The sequence below is a fragment of the Pleurodeles waltl genome, chromosome 8, assembly GCF_031143425.1.
Source record: "Pleurodeles waltl isolate 20211129_DDA chromosome 8, aPleWal1.hap1.20221129, whole genome shotgun sequence".
In the NCBI taxonomy this organism is placed as follows: Eukaryota; Metazoa; Chordata; class Amphibia; order Caudata; family Salamandridae; genus Pleurodeles; species Pleurodeles waltl.
The window spans coordinates 985,458,367-985,483,651 of record NC_090447.1 but is presented as its reverse complement, the minus strand read 5'-3'; the positions used below and the strand labels follow the sequence as shown (position 1 = coordinate 985,483,651).

Below are 25,285 nucleotides of genomic sequence, written 5' to 3'. Positions count from 1 at the left end.
GTATGGACTTTCTGTTTGTGGCCCTAAATCACAGCCACTGCCTCCCTTTTTCTTTCCCACTGGAAGTCTGGCATGGAAGTGAGAGCAGCAGAAGCTCTAATGTCTAACTGTGGGAAGAAGGTAGAGACCACCCCCTTTTACTTCCACTGATACCCTGTTGGTGAGTAATGGTAGGAGCCATTAGTTGAGGTAAGCGGATGCCTGTTCTCTATTGACTTGACCAGAGTCTTTGAAATCTGCTGTGTTAAATTATTATGAATCAGCCTCTCTGTCCACAAGAGGCTGAGACTGAGCAGATTGGTACAGTAGAGAAGGGGGCTTCCTTCCCCTTTTCAGTCACAGTTAATGCAGTTACCACTGGCATTGTGTGCAGGGTCTGTGTACGTCAGCTTGTACTTAGATGGTAAATTACTTACCATATAAATCATAGGAGGCAAGTGACCGGAAGCAGTGAGACTGTTCTATTATGGATCACAGCAAGTATTTTCTTTCACTGGGGCAGTCTTCCCTTAGAGGGTGAAAAGATATATGTTGTTTCATGTCAGTCCCCATATGTTAGAAATAGGGTTTCTGATTGGCTAGGGTAGGCACCTAACAACAAAAAAAGCGGGACTGGGAGGTTGATGGTCCAGTGTACAGTCTCCCAAGGCTTACTGTAAAGTAGAAAAGGTACACTGTTCCAAAGAATAGTAATAAGGATGCAGGGTCGAAATCAGTCAGTGATATCAGGAAAGCCCTCAAACACCCAATAGGATGCCAAGCTTCATCACTGTGCAATCTCCTCATCAGACCAGTGCTTTAATGTCTGGCGGACCACCCCTAAAATAGGGATGGTACTGTACCGAAGATTGTTTGCCAAATGTAAATTGGGTCTAAAACTAATACTGACTGTGAAAAGATATATATAGACATATATAGGAGAGACTGAAAGAGTTAAAATTAGCTCTGAGCCTTAAACATCACTTTAATGAATCAGGGAAAGGTTCAGGCCAAGATAAAAAAAAAAAAAAAACAAAGGGAGTGAATACGGGGATGATGTCCCACTACACTCTACACGGAGGAAAAAGGTAGTGTGCCTAATCCTTTAGAAATATGGTCAATATGTTTCGCGTCTTGATGGTCAACAAATGATCCCATGACACTTCATCAGGACCTTAACCACTACTTCTCCTATTCAAAAATGCAAAAAAGTGCTAGATAGTCACTTACCGAGTGAAGACAAATCATCAACGTCAGTTGGTCAATCAGTCGCCCTGCATGGAAGTGAGAAAATAAAAGTACATTAGTGAAAAGACAGTAAGGGACACACAGTGTGGTACAATCACAGCAACCAGGTCCCCAGTGTGTCCCAGACAGAAGTAGCAAAATAGGCTTACCATCCCATAGTCGAGAATGAGCTTCCTAGGAATGTGCAAGTCTCAACCAAAGAACAATTACTAGGTATGAAAACAACATGGTAATATACAAATGAAATATGCATTGATATGGTCATAGTTTGAAAGTGATGGGAGGAAACACAACATGCACAATAGCAAGCTAGGTCATTTAACACATAAATGAAATCCAAACTGTCACAAAAATACAACAAAGATAAAGTCCCAATGGAAACATTAAACAAGGGGCTAGTTATTGCCAAAAGCCAGTGTAGTAAACAACAATAATGATCCCAGAGGGATCCAGAGTCATATAAAAAAAACCTATACCCAAAAGAGGACTTACTTCATAATTGCCTCGCTTACAGCAGGAATAAAGTCCAAAGGTAACTGTAACACTAGGGCTAGTTAATGTCAAAAACCAGTACAGCAAGGAGCATTAACATTCTTAGGAGGGTCCCGTATTATGTAAAAGGTCCCTCTACCAAAAGAGAGGACTTACTTCATTCTATTCTTGGTTATGCGGATAACCGGCCCTCAGCAGCACCTGTAGACACTGGTACGACGCGTGAGAGCCGTTAATATACATAAATAAAGGCGTGCTTGATTGCGTCCAAATCCGGAAGTAGCAGCAGGTGATTGCGACCCGGAGGGGCTATGAACATAAAGAAAGGACATATGTTTAACCGGCGCCATCTTGAAATACCGTTCTGTGTATAATCCTATGGTCAAAGTAGAACATAATTCGTACTGTGCCCGGTCCCGCGTATGATATTAGGACCCTGGGCCAGCGCGTGGGAGGTCTTATTCTACATAAATAAAAGTATATGATAAATTGCATCCATGACTGGGCAGAGTGGTGATAATTATGCTAGCTGGAAGGGTAATAAAAAACAAAGAAAGACTCTCATCAGGTTCCAGATTTTGAAGACGGCGGCCATCTTACTGGTAGAAATACTTCCCAGTAAGATACTGTGTAGGAAAAAGGGGGGAGAGTGGTCATCTTAAATGTAGAGAGAGTACTTAGTAATAGTAATAGTGAACAAATAGGTTGGATGGCTGCCATCTTCTCAGCTAAATTAATGGAATCTACAGCTAGGCTCTGAATTACTTAGTTTTGTGGTAGCCTGAAGGAGAACGATAGGATCAGTATGAAATAAATGTAAATGTAAGAGACCACAAAAATTGTGGTTAATATGGACACATACAGCTAAGTAAGGACCCACGTTCAGTAGTTGTTTTTATAAGGCTTCAAGCAGAAAGGTGGGTCGTATGAGTTGTATGGGTTAGGATCAAAAGACTACTAACCAGTTAGGGTGTCAAAGTGCTCCAAGGGATCTCATCATCCAGACCCTCACTGTTTTTCTTGAGTCTAAACACCCATCGTTGTTCTATTCTAAATAAATATTTAGAATCATTGCTATTGTATCTAGGCACCTGTAGAATGATCCACCACAAATCGTCAGGGCCGTGATTGGCTTCTAGAAAGTGTGAGGTTAGTTTTGTTGTAATGCGAGAGCAGCTAATGTTGCTCCGATGTTCATTGATCCTCTGTTTCACTGGTCTGGTCGTCACCTAAGCCAGGCAGAACCCACCCACTCTAGTTAGGGCGAGAGAGTTACACACCCAAGATAACCCCAGTTCACCCCCTTGGTAGCTTGTCACGTGCAGTCATGCCTATCCCAGAGGCAATGTGTAAAGCAATTGCATAACACACACAATATGCATGACACACTATCCCCACCACAAAAAAAACACAACACGAAGTTATATAAAAATAAACTGTATTGTACACAACATCATTAGACCAAACACGTCAGTAATATCCCCCGCTACCCAAGCATTTGTCAGAACATTACACAGTACTATTACTCTGCGAAAGCCAGCAGTAGTCACATACAACAAATAGGTTACTGGTTATCCTGTAACATAAGCAGTAGTCAGGTTGTCATTACCCCAAAAAGGCACATGTCATAGTAAATGTCCCATTATAAATGTCCATAAAAGGAAACTCAAAGAACACAAGGGAAGTCACAAAAACAGATCATCATAAATGCACATGCCATTGGAACACATGATCATCACTGCCAAAACATTATCCTGAATGTACATGGTGTAGGAGACACATCATCAAAAATGTGCACGATGCAGTAGGCACATTACCAGGGGCACAGACCTTGTCATGAAGGTGTATCCCATGAAAAAAGGAATGCACACAACAATGAAGCACTCCCACTTGGGAAATCATGAGCCCATCCGGCAATGTCCTTGTACTCGCAGAACTGGTGAGTCTGACATGCTACCTAACTCAAGAAAGGCCAAAATGAAGGACGATGTGGGCAAAACAGGGATGTACATGTCCCTATCCCAGAGATCCTCTGAGTATTGCACCAGATGGGTCTTGCACAACCAGTACTGGCAGGACCGGGTACCTCTGTTGAGGGTCACCACCCCGGCCTCCCAGTCACAAAACAGCCAAATGCTCGGTGGGAGTGGAACCTTTGGTAAGGCTTCCCTCCCGCCCGTGAGCCATACCTTAATGTCCCTGCTAACCGGTAATCCCAAAGGGGACTGGCGGGGAGACCTCTTCCCAGTCTTCCAACATGCAGGCGTGGGTCGGGTGGCCACCTGTGAGTGCAATGAAACAACAAGGCCCCCCCACGACCCCTAGGGATTCCACTGCAAAGATGGGGAGGAAGGCGCTCACACACCTTCTTCCCTGGTGGGGAGGTCTCTCCCAACCTCCCTGCATTGAGTTGCGCACTCCGTTAGCAGCCGCCCGTTTCCTCGAGGCGGCTGCTATTGCTGGCAGCTTCCAGGCATGCCACAAGGCTCCTTAGGAGCGCATCTGGGGCTGCTCTTTTCTTTACCACAAGGTGTCCGAGCCCGGGAAAGCCTTCCCAGCGACTGCAGGGCTGGCCGGCTACTTTTCCCAGTTTCCGCCTGGGTTGCTGCTGTGATTTCTCCCCTTCAGATGTCTGCTTTTACCCGGGAGGCACTCCTGAGAGCACTCTGCCCCGGGGGCACGGAAAGGGCGTGCTTCGTCTGTGCTGGGTGTGAGGCTGCTAGTGGGCTACTCTCCCTCTTCCCTGCATCAGGGAGGGGTGGTGCCCATCCACTGCGATACAGGGGAGCTTTACAGGCACCGCGCACCAGTCAATTAGGAGCGATTCCCATGCGGTCAAAAAAGCAGACAGAAAGCGCTCTTCAGACACTTTCTCATACAATAAAGCCCTCCTCTTTGCGCTTAAAGCAATAAAGATGCGGGGGCAGGGGTCACAGCTCCCAGCCCCTGGAGACAAGTGGAAGCACAGAGCAGTAGGGCCCTGCTTACAGGCCAGCACAAGGGGTTGCAGTCAGTGGCAGTTCTTCCTATTGACCCAGCAGGTCACAGGACAGCACACAGCAGCACTCCAAGGCGGTTCTTGGTGAGTCCCTTCAGCAGCATTCTGTGTCCAAGTTAATAGTCCAACAGCTTCTCTCTTAACATGGGGAAAACCCCCTGTACTTATACTCAGTTTTGCACAAGCTTTCACAAAGAGGAGGGGAAGAGATTCCCACAACTTCCAACTGGTTGTAGGAGTGTCCCCTCTCTTTACCAGCACAGGCTCTAGACATCAGCTGGGGGTAAATGAGCCCTTTGTGTGAGGGCAGGTCACAGCCTTTACAAATGCAGGTGTGCCTCATCTCTACTTCTCTCAGTCCAGGAAGACCATTCAATATGCAGATGCACCTCTGTGACACCTCTACCCTCCCTGTGTACAGGCTGTTTGAAAAGTATGCACAAAGCCCATCTATCGCTCTACTCCAGATGTGGATTGGAGTCAAGCTGCAAAACACCAGAGTCATAAGCACAGAGAAATGCTCACTTTCTAGAAGTGGCAGTCCTAAAATGGTGATAAAAAAATCCACCTATACCAGTAAGCAGCATTTCTCACTACCATTACAACTATACAAAACATGCCTCCGCTACACCTCATAGATTAGACAATACCCCCTAGACTTAAGGCAGGGCATTTCCAATGCAATCCTATGAGTAGGCAGCACTCACAGCAGTGATAAACCAAATAGGCTGTTTGCCACTACCAGGACAGGCCACACAACCAGGCACATGTCCTGCCTTCCACATGCATAGCACCCTGCCCATAGGGCTAGCCAGGGTCTACTTTAGGGGTGACTTACATGTAGTAAAAGGGGAGTTCCGGGCATGGCATGTAAATTGAGATGCCAGGTCCCTGTGGCAGTAAACTGTGCATGCAGGCTCTGCACTAGCATGTCTGAGACAGGTTTGAGAAGCTACTTCTGTGGGTGGCGCAAGCAGTGCTGCAGACCCGCTGGTAGCATTTAATTTACAGGCCCTGGGTATAGAGATACCATTGTACAAGGGACTTACAGGTCAATTAAATGTGCCAATTAGGTGTAAGCCAACCATACCAACGTTAGAAGGGAGAGCACCTGCACTTTAGCACTGACTAGCAGTGATAAAGTAGCCTGAGTCCTAGAGCCAACAGCAAGAGGTCAGAAAAAATAGGAGGAAGGAGGCAAAAGGTTTGGGGATGACCCTGCAAAAAGGGACAGGTCCAACAACATACTAGCGAAATGTAACATTCGCTGGAAACAATTCACTGGACACACAGAGTACAGTCAATTGTGTATTTATTCTTCCCTGATCATCTAATTGTTCATCTTACATTTCGGGGGGAAGTCCCTTTTTCATTTAAACCTTTCCTTTCTTTACTACAAACATTTGTGATGCATCACTTTACCAGGACAATGTTACTCAAAAAGCAGGAATTAAGCCATGAAAACACAGAAGTGAATTTTAATAAACCCCACCATAGATGTATTTGCTCCAATAATAGATGACATTTTGAATTAAAAACGATGAGGAAGTAGATTCCATTTGTCATTATTAAAGAGTCATTAGCGAATAAAAATTTATTCAAAACTGGACTGCAAAGAGCATCAATATAAAGTAGTTCCCAAGTTTTCTGGCATCTCTCAAGTGTATTAAACATTCAAATTGATCCATGTAGTTTAATTAAAATGTGGTTACTGGTAGAACAGTCAGCACCAAGTGCTGATTTCAACTATCTGGCCCACATCAAACTATTATAGTTTAAATGAACGTCCAGGTGGAGGCAATATTTTTATATTATCTTGAAGGTTTATAGACACAGTATGAATTTAACAATTATAGTGCTTTCCCAACTTTACTTCTTTGCACCACTGTTATTTCTTCATGGTAGTGGTTTAATGCAGCATTGGACCGCACTGAACATTGAAACTTGTACTTTACCCATCTCAGAACCAGTAGCTAAGAACTGTATCTAACCTCCCTAAGAACTGACAAAAGACATCCTCAGGAGTCATATGGTGTCCAAAAGATTCTAAACAGTTCCCATTTGTTTGTTGTAAAGTGTTCTTTTGTCTGAAAACTGTTATTTAAGACCTCATGAGTTTTAATTGAGTTTAAATTGACTTCATCTGCAGTATGCTTGGCTGTGATGGAATGCACAAATATTAACCCAGGTCAACATTTGTGCTCTTTCTAACCATCAGCGCCTGACTACAAGTTGGTCTGTGAATTCTAGCATTCACTGGCCATTCCATTCCATGCCACTCACCAATCTCTCATTACCCTTCTCCTTTTTACACAGTGGCTTATGTGTGCTAAGGATACTAGTTCACCTATAGCTGCCAGCTTTTCCTGTTTATCATGCATTATTTAAAAAGAGATGGTTAAACACTGAAGACCCCTTTTCTCTACACCACAAGAGTGTGTCTTTTCAGTAACTCCTCTTTAGTTTTCAGAGTAGTCAAATTTATTAAGAAAACAATGTTCTTGACTCACTTTCATTCCAACTCAAGAATTATGCTCTTATTATTGATCCAAAATCCAGTAGAAACATCTGAATAAAAGTGTAAACATTCTGTGCTGGAAGCTTTGATGAACATTCTAGAGTGAGGAGCTATTAGCTACTCTTGTAAAACAACAGGTGCAATGATCTCTCGCTCTCTCTTTTCATCTGCTTTTTTTCACCTCTCTCTCACACATGCACAGGCAAAGACATCAACTCATACTACCATGTGCTTATATCTCCAGTGGGTTTGAATATACTATCGTACCTTTGGTGGGTACCCATTATCGTAACCCAATTTCCCACTTCACTGTTCACCTTTATCCCTCCGATGTGCAATTTATATTGATGCCTCACCAGACATTATTTCGCCTCCACATTTCCACTTCACTATTACCCAAGATAAAAGACATTGGTCCTGTCTGCCACTTGTTACAGGTCTTGGAACATCTGACTCCACCCCATAGGTGCCTGAGGTACCAAAAAAATGCCTTTACTATTTTTTTATTGCGACATACTTTGCTAAAAACTTTACATTTAAAAGTCAAATAACCTAATATAGCTGAACAAATTATATTAATTTGCGCATGTCTCTACCTCATCTAAAACATTCAACAAAAAGTGTGTCTAGCAGTGTATACAGCACAGGCACAGTAGCATTACAAGCTTTCCTTACAGGCACATACAGACCACGCACACCACAGCACCATGGTGACCCATCCTCAAACACATACTGACCAGGCAGTATATAGGTCATTATGAACATGGCGGCCTGGTCCGCCATGCGGGCGGTGGCGGTAATTACCGCCATATAATGTTCGTGGCAGAACTGCCACTTTTGAAACTCTGCCACCGCCAGGCTTCTGCCACCAGGCAGCCTGGCGGTGGCGGAGTTTCATATCCGACAGGGCAGCGCTGAGGATAATTATTCAGGTTCCACCAGCCTTTCCCTGGTGGTATACCCTACCAGGGAAAGGCTGGCGGAATGGGTGAATCGGGGCCCCCCTGGTGAAATGTGCGACTGGGCTGTGCATGGGTAGTGAAGGGCCCCCATGCACAGCCCCTTCGCACATTTTACTGCCCGATTTACGGGCAGTGAAATGCGCAATAGGTGCTGCTGCACCCGCCTCACTGCTACATTGCTGCTGGCGTCAATGTTCAGGCCCTGCATCCAGCTGGGCCGGCTGGCGGAAACACTGTTTCCGGCCCAGCTGGATGTTCTTTATGTGGCCGATGGGCGGTTCTGCGTGCTGGCGGTCTTCTGTTGACCATCAGCGCCAAACTCGGCGGGTTTTCCCACCGAGTTCATAATGACCCCCATAGTGTGGAGCAGTGCAGTCTTCCCTAATACACAAATCACAGGTACAGCATGTGCAGCAGCAGTACGAGCAAGGGCACAGCTATCATTAGTGCAGCAGGAGTAAATAAACCAGAGGCAAGGAGTTTGATGGGCCCACCTCCCAGTTATGACTGTCTGACTACCATAATTCGGCAACCTGTAATGAACTTCTTTCATTAAGAATCCTTGAATTGTCCTCAGCCTATCTTAGGTAACACTTGGTTGGCCATTGAATACTTAATATACTTTTATCTTCCTCCAAAAGTCACTTGATTAACCCTGAAAAGACTTGAGGTGGGCAGCATATTTCTTCAGCCAATCTTCACAGGTCCTCAGCTGGCCTCACAACCGCTTTGCCACCAGAGCTTATGCAAACTCTTTCTATTGTGTTTTTACAGCCTATCTCCCAGCACTAAAGAGCATGTTACCCAGCCTGCTGATTCTGTCTCCTGTGGTCCTTAGCCATCTTCAAGGGATCTTTGCTAGCCCTTGAGCCCTAAGAATCTCAGTCCCTTATCTGTGCCACCTCCATTTGAACCTAGCTATAGGCAAATCAGTCTTGAAGCTGCTGCACTAGTAACAGTGCAGTCCGAGCTGCCAGGCCTGCCGCTTCCTGAACCAGAACAAAAGCAACCCAGGATGAGATTTGCCCTGACTGGGGCTCGTTATTAGTGGTTGCCTTGGTTCCAGTGAAAAAACAGAGCACAAGACCCACATCTGGGCATACCACTGCCACTTAGGGTGGTACATTAAACACACAAAAGGAGATTGGAAGAATGCTTGCAGTTGGTGCTGGACTGTTTATTTTGGAGCTGGGTCAACACTGGTTTGTACATGGCTGGGTACAAACTAAGGTGGCATGGTGTGAAAATAATGATGGATTGGGATGGGGCCCTGACTAATTACCAGTGGCTGGGATTAATTCAAGCATTCCATCCATCACTGTTTTTTGCAGCTGTGCCACAGGGACCAAGCTATACCCAACTGGTGAGCTTTTAGAAGGGTGAAACTAGCCTTGGGATGCTTGTGTTCTGGATCAGAGAGAACTTTGCCTGACAGTTTGGGCTGTACTTTGTCCAGTGAAGCAGGGTCAAGACAGAGCTGGATATGGCTGAGTCCATATTGAGGTGGCATGGTGTGCAAAATAACAAAGGACTGGGATGCAGCTTGCATAATAACCAGCGGCTGAGATTAATTCAGACCTGTCCATCACTTTTTTTTTATGCTTCAATACGTTAGGCATGGAAAGTGACTTGCCCCTCTGCAATTACATTTTCACATACACAGATGTGAATTTGTGTGTGCAACTTGTCTCCTCAGACCTAATTTTGGTAGCAGTGTTAACGTGCCACCTGTACAGAAGGGGTTCAAATGCTAGCAAGATTGCTCAGCAGGTTCATGCAGTTGTCACAGTTACTTGTTTTACTTGGATGCCATAAGTTCCTATCCTGAGATATTAATCATTTTGTTGTGCTATTCGTTCAAACATCTCTATGTGATGTGCTGCACCCTTGCATGATGAATATTTTTGTCTTCAAGTGTTGACAAAATTAATACCCTGAATTACTAGTGGTTTAGCACTGCTTGTCTCTTTGACTGAGTAGATTAATGCAGGAGAGGGGAGGACATCTAGAGGTGAGAGGCCAGGAGGGCAAGTAGGGGCTAGGCTGTTCCTTTGTCCACAACCCTACCCCTCTCCAAACTGCACTTATTCTGTGTGAGGATCTGTATGAAAAAAACAGGTCCAGTGTTTCCGGAAATACCGAACTACATGAAATTGCATAGAGCAGCATCCCTCAGAGATTCCGCTCTCAGCAACTCACAAGTATCAAAAGTTTTAGCTGATATTGTGTATTATATAAATAAAAGGTTGTCTTTTATATAACACTTAATGCCACATGTCTGCAATTCGAACTGCATAATAAACTTTGATATCTTACTAATGTAATGGTAAAATAAAGGTAATGAATTTATTGACCTATGAAGTCTGGGTGGTTGCGTCAGCACGGCTAGGATTCAACTGTATGCATTTCAAATTTCCAGTTTCAGCAGTGAGTTAGTTAAGCCATCCTGAAGCACTATTAATTTATACATTTACATGTGCATACACATGTCCCTTCTTACATGCACACGTTTCCCTGTACACACAAAACACTGACCTCCAAACCTCTTACTCAACTATAGTAGGAAATGACATGTCCACAGATAAAGTGTTGTATTTAGAATCCAGCTGTGACTGTCCCAGGAGTCTAGGTCACACCTATTCAGAAACATTCACAGCACAAAGGAGGCTTAAGATGACAAGGAGAAAGATAGATGAGAGTGACTGGGGAGAGAACAGAGAAGGAGAAGGGAGAACAGAGAGACAGAGAATGGATGGATCAAAAGAGAGAAAGAGGGAAAGAAAGAAGCAGTGCTGGTTTGAAAATTTTTGCTACTTGCCTAGTCTGGCACTGATCAGAGGATGAAGAGGGTGAAGGGGATGTCAAAGGAAATCCTATGGCTTTACCCAAAACTTATAAGCTAAACTAAAATACTTCAGAGGGGTGATCCTGGCTCAAATGTCCTAAAGCCTAAGAATAATGTAGGTCATTTATGGAGTTAAAAACTACAGACTATCCTTGTTTACATTAAGTAATACATCTCAATGATGTTAGCAGCAATTTCCTATTTATTTCTTTTTGCTATTCCCATTATGTAGGCAACTCTTGGGGATAAGTCATTTTCCTTGTGTTTATCTTAGCATACACATTTACCTTTTTTATTATTAGAGATCAAGATCTTGGCACCTTCATTGACATGCGAAGTGAAGCAGGGAAATACAGCAAGAGGTAACACTTTCATAATGGTGTTCAACTTTGGTGTTAGCTCCATTCTACAAAAATGACATAAATAGCCTTCCGTATGTCACATAATTTCAGCGGAGCAGCTGGGTGAATTTTGGTTCTCATTGCACATCTTCACTGTCTAATTATAATGCACTCCTGCTGCCATGCATAAATATTCAAATCTTCTAAAAAATGCTTGTCCACATAGGCCTGTAGTTTCTACTTTTATGTTCATCATCGGTCCATGGAAGTCTTTTTTTTGTGGTCTTGTTAACTTGCACATTCATCTTTTTGTTATTAGAGATCGAGATCTTGGCACTTTCATTGACATTGGAAGTGCTGGAGGGAAATACAGCAAGAGGTAACACTTTCAGTATACTGTTCAACTTTGGCGCTTGCTTCTTTCTTCAAGGATGACATACGTTGCCTTGCCTATGTCACATACTTTCAGCAGAGCAGCTGGGTGGATTTTTGGTTCTCATTTCACGTTTTCAGTGTCTAATTATAACTCACTACTGCTGCCAAGAATAAATATTAAAATTTTCTTAAAATGCTTGTCCACATAGTCTAGTGGTTTCTACATTTATGTTCATTATCTGTCCATGGAAGCACTTCTTCAGATTTAATGTCTGATACCAACAGTTTTCCTCTCACTTTGAGAAAGTGACTTCTCTACTTTCTTATTCTTTCTCCTTCTATACATGCAACAGTCATGCAAGCTTCTCTACAAAGAAACGACCAACAAGAGTCATCCTGGCATTATTCAGAATTAGATAATTAATATATTTTCAACCTCTCAATGTCAGCATCTCTCAAACTAACATTGATGCCTACCTGTGATGTAACTGTGTTGCAGCGGGCATTGTGAATATGAAATTCAGTATTATGCAATGAGAAAATATGGTTAGTAATAAAGGACAGGATATACAAGGCGTTTATGTAGCACTCAAATACTTACCAATCTACTCTTCAGTCCTATTTTTCAAGATTTTGTGAAAAATTATAATGACCAATATGATACTCTTATAAAGAGAACACCCTCTGAATTAATATTTTCTATTGGAGATGAAGTAAAATAAAAGTGTTCTTAAATGGGCACAAGTCTGTAATTTCTATTTTCATTGAAAACTACCAAAGCTCATTTTGCTTCCCCTGATAACCTCAGAAACAAAACCTGGCTAATGTCATAAGGTCACCTCTCAGTGTAAGCCCCTTAGTAATGTTATTTCTTCAGTGGTGAATAATGTATGCAACTATGTTACTGCACATTTTTTACTTTGTTTGACTTTTTACTGGACTAGCGCTGAAAGATACATGTGTTGGAATTACCAAGGAGTAATTTGAGAGTTCCCAAATATGAAAAATCTCCAGAGGGGAACCAAACAATATCTCTAGATTTTGGTCTTTATCCACATCAGAATAGTGAGTTCTCACTGCTTACGTTGTATTTTCAAGTTAGATAATACGAAATCCATCAATGCATCTGATTAGGCTTCGTGTTCTCTGCTGACAGATCTCTGGTGCTCATTTGGAATGGCCTAAAACGTTTGGCCTCAGTTGAAATCCCTGTTACAATGGGGTTGTAAGTATACAGTGTGCAAAATGTATCAACCAGGCAATAACTTGGTTTGGTTGCATATCTTGTTAAATTTAGTCAGGTCAATCCTTCCAGAGTCCAAGAGGGTAAAAATGGACAGCAATTATCAGGATAGGTGGAGTCTGACGAGCTAACGACAAGGATACACATCTTATTCATTGTAACTTTTAATAGGTGCTATTTTTCTCACATCTGAAATTCCGATCTTTGAAAGGTCGGATTTTATCAGTTGCTATCAATATTGATCCATTAAACTGGCTTCATGTAATGAGGATCTTAAAGTAGTTGGCTCGTACACAGCCAGAACGCTTCAGCCATTCCTCATCATTTAGTCATAAGGATTTACCATTGGCTCTTTTGGGTGTCCTTAAAGGATTTTACTTGGCAAAAGAGGGTCACATCTTCCTCCCTTTCTGGTGGCTTTTTCACACATTTTATGGACTTTCCATATCAACCCTTATCCCTTCTTTATCTCTGTGCTTCATCTTCATTCCCTTGTAGGCTGCGCCCAATGCTTGTTTTACTGACTTTGCTTATGCGTTATAAACTACATAGCAAGCATTCGTAAAGCCAATAGCTTTCCAAGGTGGATCTTAAATTGCATGTAGATACAATGTAACAGTCACGTAAAAGTGTTATTTTGTATGCTTCCAAGATGGAGGGCACATTATTCTAGACACAAGTTGAGGGCCATCTTATAGTGTTACTTTCTATACCTCGAAGATGGCTGTTATTTGGTGTTAAGATAAAAGATGATGGACCGCCTCCAATTATAGATGGAGGGATGCTTCTATTGAATTTGCCAGTGGTTGGAACCCAAATAAACAAACATTCACAAAGCCAATAGTGAAGGCAAACAAATATTGCAAAGAGCAAAGTATTGCCTTTAGTAATGTTTGTATAACCTATGTTGCTTCATCTGTGGGCATTTAAATTCTGTACATGTATGACATTACTAACTGTCATTGTATTTTTCTAAAAGCCAAACATCTACTAGTGACATAGAAGAAACAAAACCTACGGGGACAAACCAGAAGAAGTGAGTTCATTAGTGTGTTTTCCTTACCATCTGGTCTATAGGGAGCACATAGAGGCAATTGCAGTGCTTAGAACCTACTTCTGTGGCATATCTTGCTTTATTTGAAGCTATAGGCTAATCATTGGCTGTGTTTGTTACATATATGCTATACATTTGCTTTTTGAGTTTTAAAGAGATTGATAGAAAGTTTCTCCTTACGTATTTCTTTGCATTTTATTCGAAAGGTTTCATAGTGCATATAATTTAGGACTCCCTTCAGCGCATTATACGTTCTATGTATGATTTGAAAGTATGGATGACCTCCATGCACAGACAAAAGGAGGAATACCGTCATCATATGATAAAAAGCAAGAAAACTATATATTGTATAAAATACAGACAAGGATAGGCCATCTGTTACTTATGAACCAAACTGGTCTCTTAAATTGATCCTCTCTGAAATAACTACACCTCAGAGTACGAGTCTCCTAATTTTGTTAATATTTGATTTGACACTGACAATGTCAGTTAAAATATGGGTTCAGTATCAAATTTTGGTCTAAAAGGGAAATGTTGGTCATAGGCATAGCCTATTTTATAGAAAGTTGTTAGAAAAACTACTATGATCATTAAGTTTTATTGTAGTTTTAACCAACAGTCTCTGTAAAACTTGACTTAGGAGCAACATTAAAGTCACAACTCATTATCAAAGATAGGGCTTAAGAGCTCTTGTCTGGGCACTCTTAATAAGAATCCTTGATTCATGTGTTGGGCTCCGATAAAATGAGCTAGTGAATGTCAAGGGAAGAATGACACTATATTTTGCTCCGATTTGTCTCCCTTTTATGATGACATATCTTTGGATACGTCCTTTTTTGTGGTCTTGTTAATTTGCGCATTCATCTTTTTGTTATTAGAGATCAAGATCTTGGCACTTTCATTGACATCGGAAGTGCAGCAGGGAAATACAGCAAGAGGTAACACTTTCATAAAGGTGTTCAACTTTGGTGCTTGCTCCTTTTTACAAGAATTACATAAATAGCCTTGCCTATGTCACATAATTTCAGCAGAGCAGCTAGTTGATTTTTTGGTTCTCATTGCACGTTTTCACTGTCTAAGTATAACTCATTACTGCTGCCATGCATAAATATTTCAATGTTCTTAAAAATGCTTGTCCACATAGTCCTGTGGTTGCTACATTTATGTTCATCATCGGTCCATGGAAGTCCTTTTTTGTGGTCTTGTTAACCTTCACATTCATCTTGTTGTTATTAGAGATCAAGATCTTGGCACTTTCATTGACATTAGAAGTGCTGGAGGGAAATACAGCAAGAGGTAACACTTTCAGAATAGTGTTCAACTTTGGCGCTTGCTTCTTTCTTCAAGGATGACATACAGAGCCTTGCCTATGTCACATTATTTCAGCAGAGCAGCTGGGTGAATTTTTGGTTCTCATTGCATGTTTTTACTGTCTAATTATAACTCATTAAAGGTGACAACCATAAATATTCAAATTTTACTAAAATGCTTGTCCACATAGACTTGTGGTTTCAACATTTATGTTCATCATCGGTCCATGAAAGCACGTCTTCAGATTTAATGCCTGATACCAACAGTTTTTGTCTCACTTTGAGAAAGTGACTTCTATACTTTCTTATTCTTTCTACTTCTGTGCATGCAACAGTCATGCAAGCTTCTCTACAAAGAAACGACCAACTAGAGTCATCCTGGCATCATGTGGAATTTTGATAATTAATATATTTTCAACCTCTCAATGTCAGTATCTCTCAAACTAACATTGATGCCTACCAGTGATGTAACTGTGTTGCAGCAGGCATTGTGAATAAGAAATTCAGTATTATGCAATGAGAAAAGGTGGTTAGTAACAAAGGACAGGATATACAACAAGGCATTTAGGTAGCACTCAAATACTTACCAATCTACTCTTCAGTCCTATTTTTCAAGATTTTGTGAAAAATTATAATGACTAATGTGATACTCCTATAAAGAGAACACCCTCTGAATTAATATTTTCTATTGGAGATGAAGTAAAATAAAAGTGTTCTTAAGTGGGCACAAGTCTGTAATTTCTATTTTCATTGAAAACTACAAAAGCTCATTTTGCTTCCCTTGATAACCTCAGAAACAAGACCTGGCTAACACCATAAGGTCACCTCTCACTATAAGCCCCTTAGTAGTGTTATTTCCTCAATAGTGAATAATGTATGCAACTATTTTACTGCACATTTTTTACTTTGTTTGACTTTATACTAGACTAGTGTTAAAAGATATATGTCTTGGAATTATCAAGGAGTATTTTGGGAGTTCCCTAATATGAAAAATCTCCAGAGAGGAGCCAAACAATATCTCTAGAGTTTGGTCTTTATCCAAATGATGGTGAGTTCTCACTGCTTACATTGTATTTTCAAGTTAGATAATACAAAAACCATCAATGCATCTGATTAGGTTTAGTGTTCTCTGCTGACAGGTCTCTGGTGCTCATTCCGAATGGCCTAAAACGTTTGGCCTCAGTTGAAATCCCTGTTACAAAGGTGGTGTAAGTATACAGTGTGCAAAATGGATCACCCAGGCAATAACTTGGTTTGGTTGCATATCTTGTTAAATTTAGGCAGGTCAATCCTTCCAGAGTCCAAGAGGGTACAAAATGGCCAGCAATTGTCAGGATAGGTGGAGTTTGATGTGGTAATCACAAGAATACACATCTTATCACTGTAACTTTTAATAGGTGCTGTTTTTCTCATATCTGAAATTCCGATCTTTGAAAGGTCGGATTTTATCAGTTGCTATCAATATTATTCCATTAAACCGGCTTCATGTAATGAGAACCTTAGAGTAGATGGGTCGGACATACATATATAGAGTAGATTTCCAGCCAGAATGCTTCAGCCATTCCTCGTCATTTAATCATAAGGATTTACCATTGGTTCTTTTGGGTGAACTTAAAGGATTTTACTTGGCAAAAGAAGGTCACATCTTCCTCCCTTTCTGATGGCTTTTTCACACATTTTATGGACTTTCCATATCATCCCTTATCCCTTCTTTATCTCTGTGCTTCATCTTCATTCTATTGTAGGCTGCGCCCAATGCTTGTTTTACTGACTTTGCTTATGTGTTATAAACTACATAGCAAGCATTCGTAAAGCCAATAGCTTTCCAAGGTTGATCTTAAATTGCATGTAGATACAATGTAACAGTCACGTAAGAGTGTTATTTTGTATGCTTCCAAGATGGAGGTCACATTAATCTAGACACAAGTTGAGGGCCATCTCATAGTGTTACTTTCTATAGCTCAAAGATGGCTATTATTTAGTCTTAAGATAAAAGATGATGGACCTCCTCCAATTATAGATGTAGGGATTCTTCTATTGAATTTGCCAGTGCTTGGAATCCAAATATACAAACATTCGCAAAGCCAATAGTGAAGGCAAACAAACATTGCAAAGAGCAAAGTATTGCCTTCAGTAATGTTTGTATAACCTACGTTGCTTCATCTGTGGGCATTTAAATTCTGTAAATGTATGACATTACTAACTGTCATTGTATTTTTCTAAAAGCCAAACATCTACTAATGACATAGAAGAAACAAAACCTACGGGGACAAACCAGAAGAAGTGAGTTCATTAGTGTGTTTTCCTTACTATCTGGTCTATAGGGAGCACATAGAGGCAATTGCAGTGCTTAGATCCTACTTCTTTAGCATATCTTGCTTTATTTGAAGCTGTAGGCTAATCATTGGCTGTGTTTGTTACACATATGCTTTACATTTGCTTTTTGAGTTTTAAAGAGATTGATAGAAAGTTTCTCCTTACGTGTATCTTTGCATTTTATTCTAAAGGTTTCATAGTGCATATAATTTAGGACTGTCTTCAGCGCATTATACGTTCTGTGTATGATTTGAAAGTATGGATGACCTCCATGCACAGACAAAAGGAGGAATACCGTCATCATATGATAAAAAGCAAGAAAACTATACATTGTATAAAATACAGACAAGGATAGGCCATCTGTTACTTATGAACCAAACTGGTCTCTTAAATTGATCCTCTCTGAAATACCTACACCTCGGAGCACGAGTCTCCTAATTTTGTTAATATTTGATTTGACACTGACAATGTCAGTGAAAATATGGGTTCAGTATCAAATTTTGGTCTAAAAGGGAAACTTTGGTCATAGGCATAGCCTATTTCATAGAAAGTTGTCAGAAAAACTACTATGATCATTAAGTTTTATTGTAGTTTTAACCAACAGTCTCTGTAAAACTTGACTGAGGAGCAACATTAAAGTCACAACTCATTATCAAAGATAGGGCTTAAAAGCTCTTATCTGAGCACTCTTAATAAGAATTCTTGATTCATGTGTTGGGCTCCGATAAAATGAGCTGCTGAATGTCAAGGGAAGAATGACACTATGGGGGTTATTCTAACTTTGGAGGAGTGTTAATCCGTCCCAAAAGTGACGGTAAAGTGACGGATATACCACCAGCCGTATTACGAGTTCCATAGGATATAATGGACTCGTAATACGGCTGGGGGTAAATCCGTCACTTTTCCGTCACTTTTGGGACGGATTAACACCTCCTCCAAAGTTAGAATAACCCCCGATATTTCGCTCCGATTTGTCTCCCTTTTATGATGACATATCTTTGGATACGTCCTTTTTTGTGGTCTTGTTAATTTGCGCATTCATCTTTTTGTTATTAGAGATCAAGATCTTGGCACTTTCATTGACATCGGAAGTGCAGCAGGGAAATACAGCAAGAGGTAACACTTTCATAAAGGTGTTCAACTTTGGTGCTTGCTCCTTTTTACAAGAATTACAAAAATAGCCTTGCCTATGTCACATAATTTCAGCAGAGCAGCTAGTTGAATTTTTGGTTCTCATTGCACGTTTTCACTGTCTAAGTATAACTCATTACTGCTGCCATGCATAAATATTTCCATCTTCTTAAAAATGCTTGTCCACATAGTCCTGTGGTTGCTACATTTATGTTCATCATCGGTCCATGGAAGTCCTTTTTTGTGGTCTTGTTAACCTTCACATTCATCTTTTTGTTATTAGAGATCAAGATCTTGGCACTTTCATTGACATTAGAAGTGCTGGAGGGAAATACAGCAAGAGGTAACACTTTCAGAATAGTGTTCAACTTTGGCGCTTGCTTCTTTCTTCAAGGATGACATACGTAGCCTTGCTTATGTCACATTATTTCAGCAGAGCAGCTGGGTGAATTTTTGGTTCTCATTGCATGTTTTTACTGTCTAATTATAACTCATTACTGCTGACAAGCATAAATATTCAAATTTTACTAAAATGCTTGTCCACATAGTCTTGTGGTTTCAACATTTATGTTCATTATCGGTCCATGAAAGCACGTCTTCAGATTTAATGTCTGATACCAAAAGTTTTTGTTTCACTTTGAAAAAGTGACTTCTATACTTTCTTATTCTTTCTACTTCTGTGCATACAACAGTCATGCAAGCTTCTCTACAAAGAAACGACCAACGAGAATCATCCTGGCATCATGTGGAATTTTGATAATTAATATATTTTCAACCTCTCAATGTCAGTATCTCTCAAACTAACATTGATGCCTACCTGTGATGTAACCGTGTTGCAGCAGGCATTGTGAATAAGAAATTCAGTATTATGCAATGAGAAAAGGTGGTAAGTAACAAAGGACAGGATATACAACAAGGCGTTTAGGTAGCACCCAAATACTTACCAATCTACTCTTCAGTCCTATTTTTCAAGATTTTGTGAAAAAGTATAATGACTAATATGATACTCTTATAAAGAGAACACTCTCTGAATTAATATTTTCTATTGGAGATGAAGTAAAATAAAAGTGTTCTTAAATGGGCACAAGTCTGTAATTTCTATTTTCATTGAAAACTACCAAAGCTCATTTTTCTTCCCTTGATAACCTCAGAAACAAAACCTGGCTAACATCATAAAGTCACCTCTCACTATAAGCCCCTTAGTAGTGGTATTTCCTCAATAGTGAATAATGTATGCAACTATGTTACTGCACATTTTTTACTTTGTTTGACTTTTTACTAGACTAGTGTTGAAAGATACATGTCTTGGAATTATCAAGGAGTATTTTGGGAGTTCCCTAATATGAAAAATCTCCAGAGAGGAGCCAAACAATATCTTTACAGTTTGGTCTTTATCCAAATGATGGTGAGTTCTCACTGCTTACATTGTATTTTCAAGTTAGATAATACAAAAACCATCAATGCATCTGATTAGGTTTAGTGTTCTCTGCTGACAGGTCTCTGGTGCTCATTCCGAATGGCCTAAAACGTTTGGCCTCATTTGAAATCCCTGTTACAATGGTGGTGCAAGTATACAGTGTGCAAAATGGATCAACCAGGCAATAACTTGGTTTGGTTGCATATCTTGTTAAATTTAGGCAGGTCAATCCTTCCAGAGTCCAAGAGGGTACAAAATCGCCAGCAATTGTCAGGATAGGTGGAGTTTGATGTGGTAAACACAAGAATACACATCTTATTCACTGTAACTTTTAATAGGTGCTGTTTTTCTCACATCTGAAATTCCCATCTTTGAAAGGACGGATTTTCTCAGTAGCTATCAATATTATTCCATTAAACTGGCTTCATGTAATAAGAACCTTAGAGTAGATGGCTCGGACATACATATATAGAGTAGATTTCCAGCCAGAATGCTTCAGCCATTCCTCGTCATTTAATCATAAGGATTTAACATTGGTTCTTTTGGGTGTCCTTAAAGGATTTTAATTGGCAAAAGAGGGTCACATCTTCCTCCCTTTCTGATGGCTTTTTCACACATTTTATGGACTTTCCATATCATCCCGTATCCCTTCTTTATCTCTGTGCTTCATCTTCATTCCATTGTAGGCTGCGCCCAATGCTTGTTTTACTGACTTTGCTTATGTGTTATCAACTACATAGCAAGCATTCGTAAAGCCAATAGCTTTCCAAGGTGGATCTTAAATTGCATGTAGATACAATGTAACAGTCACGTAAGAGTGTTATTTTGTATGCTTCCAAGATGGAGGTCACATTAATCTAGACACAAGTTGAGGGCCATCTCATAGTGTTACTTTCTATAGCTCAAAGATGGCTGTTATTTGGTCTTAAGTTAAAAGATGATGGACCGCCTCCAATAATAGATGGAGGGATGCTTCTGTTGTATTTGCCAGTGCTTGGAACCCAAATATACAAACATTCGCAAAGCCAATAGTGAAGGCAAACAAACATTGCAAAGAGCAAAGTATTGCCTTCATTAATGTTTGTATAACCTACGTTGCTTCATCTGTGGGCATTTAAATTCTGTAAATGTATGACACTAATGTCATTGTATTTTTCTAAAAGCCAAAAATCTACTAATAACATAGAAGAAACAAAACCTACGGGGACAAACCAGAAGAAGTGAGTTCATTAGTGTGTTTTCCTTACCATCTGGTCTATAGGGAGCACATAGAGGCAATTGCAGTGCTTAGAACCTACTTCTGTGGCATATCTTGCTTTATTTGTAGCAATAGGCTAATCATTGGCTGTGTTTGTTACACATATGCTTTATATTTGCTTTTTGAGTTTTAAAGAGATTGATAGAAAGTTTATCCTTATGTGTATCTTTGCATTTTATTCGAAAGGTTTGATAGTGCATGTAATTTAGGACTGTCTTCAGCGCATTATACGTTCTATGTATGATTTGAAAGTATGGATGACCACCATGCACAGACAAAAGGAGGAATACCGTCATCATATGATAAAAAGCAAGAAACTATATATTGTATAAAATACAGACAAGGATAGGCCATCTGTTACTTATGAACCGAACTGGTCTCTTAAATTGATCCTCTCTGAAATAACTACACCTCGGAGCACGAGTCTCCTAATTTTGTTAATATTTGATGTGAAACTGACAATGTCAGTGAAAATATGGGTTCAGTATCAAATGTTGGTCTAAAAGGGAAACGTTGGTCATAGGCATAGCCTATTTTATATAAAGTTGTGAGAAACACTACTATGATCATTAAGTTTTATTGTAGTTTTAACCAAGAGTCTCTGTAAAACTTGACTTAGGAGCAACATTAAAGTCCCAACTCATTATCAAAGATAGGGCTTAAGAGCTCTTATCTGGGCACTCTTAATAAGAATCCTTGATTCATGTGTTGGGCTCCGATAAAATGAGCTGCTGAATGTCAATGGAAGAATGACACTGTATTTCGCTCCGATTTGTCTCCCTTTTATGATGACATATCTTTGGATACGTCCTTTTTTGTGGTCTTGTTAATTTGCGCATTCATCTTTTTTTTATTAGAGATCAAGATCTTGGCACTTTCATTGACATTGGAAGTGCAGCAGGGAAATACAGCAAGAGGTAACACTTTCATAAAGGTGTTCAACTTTGGTGCTTGCTCCTTTTTGCAAGAATTACAAAAATAGCCTTGCCTATGTCACATAATTTCAGCAGAGCAGCTAGTTGAATTTTTGGTTCTCATTGCACGTTTTCACTGTCTAAGTATAACTCATTACTGCTGCCATGCATAAATATTTCCATCTTCTTAAAAATGCTTGTCCACATAGTCCTGTGGTTGCTACATTTATGTTCATCATCGGTCCATGGAAGTCCTTTTTTGTGGTCTTGTTAACCTTCACATTCATCTTTTTGTTATTAGAGATCAAGATCTTGGCACTTTCATTGACATTAGAAGTGCTGGAGGGAAATACAGCAAGAGGTAACACTTTCAGAATAGTGTTCAGCTTTGGCGCTTGCTTTTTTCTTCAAGGATGACATACGTAGCCTTGCCTATATCACATTATTTCAGCAGAGCAGCTGGGTGAATTTTTGGTTCTCATTGCATGTTTCTACTGTCTAATTATAACTCATTACTGCTGACAAGCATAAATATTCAAATGTTACTAAAATGCTTGTCCACATAGTCTTGTGGTTTCAACATTTATGTTCATCATCGGTCCATGAAAGCACGTCTTCAGATTTAATGTCTGATACCAACAGTTTTTGTTTCACTTTGAAAAAGTGACTTCTATACTTTCTTATTCTTTCTACTTCTGTGCATACAACAGTCATGCAAGCTTCTCTACAAAGAAACGACCAACTAGAGTCATCCTGGCATCATGTGGAATTTTGATAATTAATATATTTTCAACCTCTCAATGTCAGTATCTCTCAAACTAACATTGATGCCTACCTGTGATGTAACCGTGTTGCAGCAGGCATTGTGAATAAGAAATTCAGTATTATGCAATGAGAAAAGGTGGTTAGTAACAAAGGACAGGATATACAACAAGGCGTTTAGGTAGCACCCAAATACCTACCAATCTACTCTTCAGTCCTATTTTTCAAGATTTTGTGAAAAATTATAATGACTAATATGACACTCTTATAAAGAGAACACCCTCTGAATTAATATTTTCTATTGGAGATGAAGTAAAATAAAAGTGTTCTTAAATGGGCACAAGTCTGTAATTTATATTTTCATTGAAAACTACCAAAGCTCATTTTGCTTCCCTTGATAACCTCAGAAACAAAACCTGGCTAACACCATAAAGTCACCTCTCACTATAAGCCCCTTAGTAGTGTTATTTCTTCAATTGCGAATAATGTATGCAACTATGTTACTGCACAATTTTTACTTTGTTTGACTTTTTACTAGACTAGTGTTGAAAGATACATGTCTTGGAATTATCAAGGAGTATTTTGGGAATTCCCTAATATGAAAAATCTCCAGAGAGGAGCCAAACAATATCTCTAGATTTTGGTCTTTATCCAAATGAGAATAGTGAGTTCTCACTGCTTACATTGTATTTTCAAGTTAGATAATACTAAACCCATCAATGCATCTGATTAGGTTTAGTGTTCTCTGCTGACTGGTCTCTGGTGCTCATTCCGAATGGCCTAAAACGTTTGGCCTCAGTTGAAATCCCTGTTTCAATGGTGGTGTAAGTATACAGTGTGCAAAATGTATCAACCAGGCAATAACTTGGTTTGGTTGCATATCTTGTTAAATTTAGGCAGGTCAATCCTTCCAGAGTCCAAGAGGGTAACAATGGCCAGCAATTGTCAGGATAGGTGGAGTTTGATGTGGTAAACACAAGAATACACATCTTATTCACTGTAACGTTTAATAGGTGCTATTTTTCTCACATCTGAAATTCCGATCTTTGAAAGGTCGGATTTTATCAGTTGCTATCAATATTATTCCATTAAACTGGCTTCATGTAATGAGGACCTTAGAGTAGAGGGCTCGTACATACATATATAGAGTAGATTTCCAGCCAGAATACTTCAGCCATTCCTCGTCATTTAATCATAAGGATTTACCATTGGTTCTTTTGGGTGTCCTTAAAGGATTTTACTTGACAAAAGAGGGTCACATCTTCCTCCCTTTCTGGTGGCTTTTTCACACATTTTATGGACTTTCCTTATCATCCCTTATCCCTTCTTTATCTCTGTGCTTCATCTTCATTCCCTTGTAGGCTGCGCCCAATGCTTGTTTTACTGACTTTGCTTATGCATTATAAACTACATAGCAAGCATTCGTAAAGCCAATAGCTTTCCAAGGTGGATCTTAAATTGCATGTAGATACAATGTAACAGTCACGTAAGAGTGTTATTTTGTTTGCTTCCAAGATGGAGGTCACATTAATCTAGACACAAGTTGAGGGCCATCTCATAGTGTTACTTTCTATAGCTCAAAGATGGCTGTTATTTGGTGTTAAGATAAAAGATGATGGACCGCCTCCAATTATAGATGGAGGTATGCTTCTATTGAATTTGCCAGTGCTTGGAACCCAAATATACAAACATTCGCAAAGCCAATGGTTAAGGCAAACAAACATTGCAAAGAGCAAAGTATTGCCTTCAGTAATGTTTGTATAACCTACGTTGCTTCATCTGTGGGCATTCAAATTCTGTAAATGTATGACATTACTAACTGTCATTGTATTTTTCTAAAAGCCAAACATCTACTAATGACATAGAAGAAACAAAACCTACGGGGACAAACCAGAAGAAGTGAGTTCATTAGTGTGTTTTCCTTACCATCTGGTCTATAGGGAGCACATAGAGGCAATTGTAGTACTTAGAACCTACTTCTGTGGCATATCTTGCTTTATTTGAAGCTATAGGCTAATCATTGGCTGTGTTTGTTACACATATGCTTTATGTAAAGAAATGAAAGAAAAAGAAAAGAAATGAAAAGAAACGGCTGACCCAAGCGACCTGAAAAACTTCCGCC

At 40.0% G+C, this 25,285-nt stretch overlaps 1 protein-coding gene across 7 annotated transcripts in view; it reads left to right on the top strand.

The window, feature by feature from the left end:
- The window catches only part of SCEL (sciellin), a 463,522-nt gene that overhangs the window by 159,363 nt on the left and 278,874 nt on the right, over window positions 1-25,285 (top strand). For 3 of the 7 annotated variants that reach the window (XM_069205234.1, XM_069205229.1, XM_069205228.1), the window contains one exon: window positions 11,345-11,404. The exons of the other annotated variants lie outside the window; for them this stretch is intronic. In XM_069205234.1, the coding sequence (XP_069061335.1) occupies window positions 11,345-11,404 (60 nt within the window). The remainder of the gene's footprint in view (window positions 1-11,344; window positions 11,405-25,285) is intronic. 7 annotated transcript variants of the gene reach the window in all.